This window comes from Camelina sativa, chromosome 13, assembly GCF_000633955.1.
Source record: "Camelina sativa cultivar DH55 chromosome 13, Cs, whole genome shotgun sequence".
Lineage (NCBI taxonomy): Eukaryota > Viridiplantae > Streptophyta > Magnoliopsida > Brassicales > Brassicaceae > Camelina > Camelina sativa.
The window spans coordinates 23114886-23123087 of record NC_025697.1 but is presented as its reverse complement, the minus strand read 5'-3'; the positions used below and the strand labels follow the sequence as shown (position 1 = coordinate 23123087).

At 36.9% G+C, this 8202-nt stretch overlaps 3 protein-coding genes and 1 pseudogene across 3 annotated transcripts in view; 2 read left to right on the top strand and 2 right to left on the bottom strand.

The window, feature by feature from the left end:
- The window catches only part of LOC109128408 (pentatricopeptide repeat-containing protein At4g01400, mitochondrial-like), a 1657-nt gene extending 1033 nt beyond the window's left edge, over positions 1–624 (bottom strand). The window contains exon 1 of the mRNA XM_019234633.1: positions 4–624. Coding sequence (XP_019090178.1) covers positions 4–624 — 621 coding nt within the window. The remainder of the gene's footprint in view (positions 1–3) is intronic.
- Positions 802–2261, bottom strand: LOC109125201 (annotated as a pseudogene).
- Positions 3377–3976, top strand: LOC109125036 (NDR1/HIN1-like protein 12). Its single transcript, XM_019234632.1, has one exon. The coding sequence runs from the start codon at positions 3542–3544 to the stop codon at positions 3974–3976; it is 435 nt and encodes a 144-aa protein (XP_019090177.1). The 5' UTR covers positions 3377–3541.
- LOC104737639 (NDR1/HIN1-like protein 12) lies at positions 4327–5403 on the top strand. Its single transcript, XM_010457858.2, has one exon. The coding sequence runs from the start codon at positions 4488–4490 to the stop codon at positions 5172–5174; it is 687 nt and encodes a 228-aa protein (XP_010456160.1). The 5' UTR covers positions 4327–4487; the 3' UTR covers positions 5175–5403.

The following is an 8202-nucleotide window of genomic DNA, read 5'->3' as shown; positions in this document are numbered from 1 at the left end:
CACGAATCTCAAAATTGTAGGATGATCTCTCTGGTTAATCGCCGCTGAGAGCTTCTTATTCACAATACCTTCAAGCTGCTTCTTCGAAGCAAGAAGCTGCTCTCTCTGATCAGAACCAGAAGAATCCTTGTACTGCGAATCGATCTGGAGAAACCTCTGTACGAACTTCGCAGCGGACTCGTAATCCTCCGATTCCAAAGCCGTCTTCACGCCTTCGATGCAATTCCCTCGCTCGACAATCGCGTCTATGCGGGAAAGAGTAACATTCACACGAGACTGGGCGAGATCGAGCTCTCGCACCTTCCCACTGACCTGATCCGCGAGATCACAAGTCGATCGAACATTTCCCAACATGTGATCCGCATCCGCTTTCACGATATCAAGAATCTCCGCGGATCTCTGTAGCTGAACGAGACTCCGATCCAGCTCCGTACGCTGCGATAGAAGCGCGTCGAGATCTGAGTCTAGGCTTCGCTGGTAAGCGATACATTCGTGAAGAAGTCGCGTCATCGCTCCAACGTCAGTCAGTGATCGTACATACTTCAACGCTTCCGGTGTTCCGAATTTAACGGTGGACGAATCCACCGTCTCCGCCGCCGCATCGTCTTGTTCGATCTCCGGCATTTTAAGCGAAACTCAGATCTGATCCCTAGTCGCCACCCTCACTTCCTATAATTAATCAGAATCTGATATGAAGCAAAATGGACTTAAACTCATGTTAAAGCCCAAGTTAGGCCCAATAACGAAGACCACGAGACTTTCTTAAGAAAGTTTTGAGATTTCAACGTTTCTCTCTTCTTTCTACATCAGCTCAGGGACCTATTGATAAAAATGTATGTCTCTTCCTCTCTCTCTAACATTTTTGCGTTTCATTTGTAGCTTACTAGAGAGGTAAGATCCTAATCCGACACCCGCATCGACGATTCTGGTATCACCGCCTATCTCTTCTTTAGTAGCATCTTCAAGAAAGCGTTTGATCTTCTCCGACTCATCTTCTTTACAGATTAATGGAATTATCATCTCCCAAGTGTCTGAATGCAATGTTTCTCCGTTCCTAATCACATGCTTCTTCGACTTTCCCGGAGCTGCAAAACCCTTTTACCAAACTATTCGAAATCGAAAAATGAGGAGAAAACCCTTTCGATATCATCTGTATGAGATACTTCTTCCCTTCATCATACATCCCTTGATCACAGAGTCCTCCAATCAATGTCCTACACGAGATCAGATTAGCCGCGCAGCCGTTACCCGACATATCATCAAGAACTTTCCTAGCATCCATAGCGCCACCTTCTCTACAAAAGCCGAGAATCATCGTGTTGTAATGAACAATATCCGGATTGCAACCTTTTAACTTCATCCTACATAGAAGCTTATAAGCCTCTCTGAGCTGCGTCTTCCTACACAAACTGTTCAACAATGTTGTGTAACTCAACCTATCAGGCACGAAACCTTTATTCAGCATATCTTCCAGTAATTCCATAGCACCATTCACTTGTCCTTTCCTAGAAAACCCTTGTATCAGAATCTTATAAGACTCCACATCAGGGACAACATCTCTCTCAAGCATTTTACCAAACAGTAGGTATGCAATACTCAAATCATCATTCAAACAAAAAGCGTGCATCAAAATGTTGTAACTTCTCGTGTTAGGCATCACTCCGTGAAGACGCGAACTCTTGAATAGATCAAACGCTTTCCGAAGATAACCCCTATGGCTTACGAGAACCTCTAGGATCCGATTCAGATGTCTTGGCTGCGGCGTGAAATTGAACTCCAACATTTTGTAAAACGTACTTAAAACTTTCTCCGGTAACTTCGCTTCTGCGTAGACTTTGATCAGACATGTGAAGAGTTCTCCGGTCACTGGGTATCCACTCGATCTGTGCTTGGCGAGAACATCGTCGATGAGACTGAAGTATCGAGAACGGCCGAGTTTGAGGATGAGGATGAGATGAGAAGATTGAGAATGGCGAAAATTAGGCTGCTGTGAAGCGTAATCGAAAATCTCTTTGGCGAGGAGAGGATCCGATTGCGAAGCTATGAGCTTTTGTACCCGAGTCGGAGATCCGATTGGAGATTTAGGGTTCCGATTCGATATCATCGGCTCTCGAGCTTCGTGTTCAGATGAAGAAGATAATAGAAAACGTGAAAACGTCAACAACGGAGGAGTCAGGTAGCGAACAGCGGCGGAGCAGTCGTAGACCGGCCGGCGAAGCATTTGGTCGGGGTTTTTAATAAATCGGCCGTTAGAAATGAGAGATGATGATTCAGTCTAGCAGAAATCGAATATTTAGGCTAAAATTATGCAAGCCCAATTAATAATGGGCTTTAACATTTATTAATGGGAGTATTAATATAGGCCCAATAAGGAAAGAGAAGGTAGTAGCAGCAGCAGACTCTATGACTTATCTCTGTCGGTGACTACAGTGTCGGTGCGGTGCCTCGGTTAGTGTCTTTTAAATAACAGGTTCTTTTTATATGTGATAATTATGTAATTTGGATGTTTACTAAAAAAACTATATACTATACATTTTTATGTACCGTATTTTGTTTTAAATTATATGGAATTTTGTTCAGGAATATTGTTGGAGATGTGGACATAAGAAAAAAAAAAAAAGGCTGTTGTACTTTTCTAAACCTAGCTATGAAATAATTTTGCAAATCTTGTGGTACCCAATTCATTTATTGTACCTTCGATAGATGTATGTAGTTAATGGCTTTATTCTAAACTACAGTTGATAAAAATAATTGTGAGGTATGGTAGCTTCATTGGGAAAATTACTTAGCGCCAATAACATACTAAACTCATAGCCACAACCGAACAAAAATACAAATAATATGGCACGCAATGCAACATTACATACCATGCCTTTCACAAACCGCAACCTTTTTTTTTTTTTTCCAAAAAACCGCAACCTTTTGTAGTATAGTTTTTTACATTCTGATTAACACACGGACAAAAAAGTTATAGTTATCACATTGCACAAATACCATAGTAGTCACCAAAAAAGTCAATCGTATAAATAGTATGTACTGTGTAGTAGCCAATAGATTCACATTTAAATATATAAAAATTGATTATCATTATAGTCATCAGATCCGTCACGTGAACGGTTGCACCGAGATTTGGATTCTTTCGAAAGTACTTCTTTCTAGTTTCTAGCTGTATCAATATATTATAAAAACCTTAATGTAAACAGTAAACCAAATCCCATAAATCTTACTTAACCCATATCAAATTTTACGGCTTCTTTACAAAAAAAAAAAGATTAGCATCTCAAAAGTAAGACGAACACATAATTACGACTCCAAGCTTTCTAAGTTATAAACAATTAATAAAATGTACTCTAGAAGAGTGTTTAAGGCTCTTTAGTATTAACTTACAAAAAAAAAACAAATCAAGACAAAATCTTACATCTACTACTTTATCTTTCTTCTCTTCCTCCTACTTAGTGAAGTTCACTCTTCACCAAACTCTAAATCCTCTTATTCTCATATATATACACACACATACCTATACAAACACATATATATAGCTATGGGCGAAGGAGAAGCAAAAGCAGAGCAAGCAGCAGCCAAAGCAGAACACAAGAATGCTCCCTCCGCTTCTTCCACGCCGGAATCTTCCTCAAAAGAAGGCGGAGGTGGCGGCGGAGACGCTCGCCGTGCAATCTGCGGTGCGATCTTCACCATCCTCGTCTTACTAGGTATCATCGCTTTGATCCTCTGGCTCGTCTACCGTCCACACAAACCACGTCTCACCGTCGTCGGAGCCGCCATCTACGACCTCAACTTCACGGCGCCGCCGTTGATCACAACCTCTGTTCAGTTCAGCGTTTTGGCGAGAAACCCTAACCGGAGAGTCTCCATTTACTACGACAAGCTCTCCATGTACGTGACGTACAAAAATCAAATCATAACGCCGCCGCTTCCGCTTCCTCCGNGTCACCAAAAAAGTCAATCGTATAAATAGTATGTACTGTGTAGTAGCCAATAGATTCACATTTAAATATATAAAAATTGATTATCATTATAGTCATCAGATCCGTCACGTGAACGGTTGCACCGAGATTTGGATTCTTTCGAAAGTACTTCTTTCTAGTTTCTAGCTGTATCAATATATTATAAAAACCTTAATGTAAACAGTAAACCAAATCCCATAAATCTTACTTAACCCATATCAAATTTTACGGCTTCTTTACAAAAAAAAAAAGATTAGCATCTCAAAAGTAAGACGAACACATAATTACGACTCCAAGCTTTCTAAGTTATAAACAATTAATAAAATGTACTCTAGAAGAGTGTTTAAGGCTCTTTAGTATTAACTTACAAAAAAAAAACAAATCAAGACAAAATCTTACATCTACTACTTTATCTTTCTTCTCTTCCTCCTACTTAGTGAAGTTCACTCTTCACCAAACTCTAAATCCTCTTATTCTCATATATATACACACACATACCTATACAAACACATATATATAGCTATGGGCGAAGGAGAAGCAAAAGCAGAGCAAGCAGCAGCCAAAGCAGAACACAAGAATGCTCCCTCCGCTTCTTCCACGCCGGAATCTTCCTCAAAAGAAGGCGGAGGTGGCGGCGGAGACGCTCGCCGTGCAATCTGCGGTGCGATCTTCACCATCCTCGTCTTACTAGGTATCATCGCTTTGATCCTCTGGCTCGTCTACCGTCCACACAAACCACGTCTCACCGTCGTCGGAGCCGCTATCTACGACCTCAACTTCACGGCGCCGCCGTTGATCACAACCTCTGTTCAGTTCAGCGTTTTGGCGAGAAACCCTAACCGGAGAGTCTCCATTTACTACGACAAGCTCTCCATGTACGTGACGTACAAAAATCAAATCATAACGCCGCCGCTTCCGCTTCCTCCGTTGCGTTTGGGACATAAATCTACGGTGGTGATAGCTCCGGTGATGGGTGGTAACGGTGTACCGGTTTCGCCGGAGGTGGCTAACGGTTTGAAGAGTGATGAAGCTTACGGTGTCGTTTTGATGAGGGTGGTGGTTTTAGGGAGGCTACGTTGGAAAGCTGGTGCGATTAAGACTGGACGGTATGGATTTTATGCCACGTGTGATGTGTGGTTGAGATTTACTCGATCTTCTAACGGACAAGTTCCTCTTCTCGCTCCTTCAACTTGTAAAGTTGATGTCTAAGTTTAGTTTTGTCTTATAAATGTGTTTTATTTCTATTAATCTTTGTGTTTTTTTTTTAAAGTTTGAAATGTTATTAAGAGAAATTAGAATTGTGTAATCTTTTTTTTCTTTTTCTTCTAAAATGTTAGTGTTTGAGTCTCGTCGTCGTCTCGACTAAACTGTTGAGTCTGGTGTAATAATAATAAAATCAATAGGCATAAGCGAGAAATTATAAGTACAGTATTTATAATTTACAACTACTTATGATATTTACTTTTTTTATTGGATCTGTGGATATTAATTAATGACATTTGACTATACAAAATGTTTTGTCGGTAATAACGTGTCTTGGCATATGGTGAGTTCATCGACAACAGCTCATCGTGTTGGTCAGACATATGGCGTCTTCATGCAGTATCTCACTCATTTGGTTTTATCATTTTAGTCATATATATATATATATATAATAAAATATAAGAATTCGTCTTATGTTTTGCAATCTTCCGATTCAATGATATTTTTGATTTTAATTTTGTTACGAGTCTTCTGAAAATTAAATAAGTTTAAACTTTTTAATATTGTGCTTCACAATCTCAATGTTTTCGAATGAGCGTTCGTTTTAAACGAGTGACTAGTATTTTTCTTTCTTCGATGTTTTTTCGAAGTAACCGTAACTTAAATGTAGAAATCTCATATGAAAGCGTAAAATCGAAACCATATTTTTAGTTCACTCATCTTTAACTCACTGTGCTTTTCAAGCCCATCTTACAGTCATCGTGAATTTGATGAATTAATATTAGATATTATTCAAAAGTTATATTGTTAATTGTTATGTCACGTCCATTTTTTTTCTTTCTTTTTGGCAACTTATTATGACAGGTTCAAATCTCTGCGTTCCCATTTTCCTCGAGTGTCCACAAGTTTGTTCTTTTTATTTACTCTTTTCCTTTTTTTTTCAAAACTCCTTTTGTGTTCACGACCCGATCTCTGCTTTTTACCTTTCCATATCACATCTTTAGTTTTGTAGTTAAAAAAACAATGACCCTTTTTTTATCCTTAGTTTATGATATTAGAGGTTAGACGATTTTTTTAAGTTTAACATGCTTATACGATATAACCTTCTTTTTCCATTTTTTTTCTTCTAAATAACCTATGTGATTATTGAATTAAAAATATTTCTTAATTAAATATATATATTTTTTTTTGGCTTCTCAACCGAACATTTTGATTATGAAGATAAGTTTGCAAAAATGCAGTCAGGAAAGGTAAATGAGAACAATAACACAAATTGATCGCGAATGTATCATTACCAATAAAATGGGTATTGATAAACTCAATTTCTAGGGCAACAAATATTAGTTGGTCAGTTCACAGTTGCATATATTACAAAGAACAAATCACCAAACTCTTAATTAAAGAATTTATAACGCGTTGAACAAAGCTAAATCTTTTTTTTTTTTTGAACAACCAACAAATCTAAGTTATTCAACTTTGGATTTTAATGGAGTTGGGTGTATTTCAAAATTCAGCGTTATTCAATTAGATATTTTAAAAAGTACAATAAAATCTACTCTTATTAGATTTAACATTTGTTAGATGATTTTAAAGCACTCGTAAAATCGATGTTATTCTATTTCCAATGGAGTTTGTTTCACTTTAGATTTTAACGTATTTTACATCCAAAACATAAACAAACACAATTCTAACAATTTTTGAGTATTTCATCTCTCTTCTCATAAGTATCTCTCCCAATAAAATCAATTTGTCATTGTCATCGTCGTCATCTTCATCGTCATTATCATTATCATCATCATCGTCCTCATCATCGTCATCATCATCGTCATCATCATCGTCATCGTTGTCGTCATCGTCGTCGTCCTCTTCTCCAGCCACGATAACTGTCCCGTCATTAAAGCTTTAGTAAGCAATCAATTTGCTGCCTTCGGCATGGGAGTATATGGTAACGAGATGGATGATGAATCCTCTCAAAGGACCCAGGGAGAAAGGACAATCAAGTTTACTCAAAGAGCCCAAGAATTGCAATGGACTACGGTAGGTGGGCGTAATGTAATTTAACAGTTGCATTACCAACTAAGGTAATGTAACGTAATTAAACAGTTGCATTAGTTTAATTATTTGGTTTTAATTCACAACATAATTTATGGATAAGTTATAATTTTTTTTTTTACTTTCAAAAATAAAATAAAAAGTCCACTAGTAAATGACTTTCAAAACCATGAGTAAAGCTTTTCAAATCCACTAATGACATCCAAATCCACATTCAAAGCATTTACAAAACCATTGGACTCTGAAATCCACTAATATTTTAAATCAATTAAAAACCTTTGTTGAATAACACCCCCTAAATCTTATTTACCGAAAAAAGGTTGGGAAATTCTTTGGTATGTCCCTGAAAAAGAAAAGGAAAAAAGTATGAATAAATATCTTAGATTTCAAATAAACTAGATATTCTGCTTATAGAATTAATTCATATTGTTTTGTAAAATTGGAAATTTCATAAAATTAATTATAAATTAATACTTATGTTAAAGGGAGTAATTCCTATTGTTTTGGAAATTTATTAGGATGGGAAATCTTGTTTTCCAAAATCAAAACTTAATACTCCCTTCATATCAAAATATAAGATGTTTTAGAGAAGTTTTTTTGTTTCATAATATATGATGTTTTCAAGTTTCTATGCAACTTTTAGGAGGTGTATTCAACTTGACATTTTTAGTGATTTGTGTAAAAGTTACAAATCCTATGTTATTCAATCATGGATTTTAAAAAGTCTCATGAAATCCACTGTTATTCAACTGATGATTTAAAAATCTACTTTGAAATCCACTGTTATTCAAAACAGTTTGTGGATTTGGATTTTAATAAGTTTTAGGGATTCGGGAGGATTTTAGAGGATTTGTTTAGTTAAAAATACAGAAATATAAATCTCATGGTTTTAGGTGGGATTTGAAAGAATTTTACCATAAATCATATCAACTCCCCTAAAATCTATCAAAATTCCAAATTTTCTAAATCCCATCAAATCCTC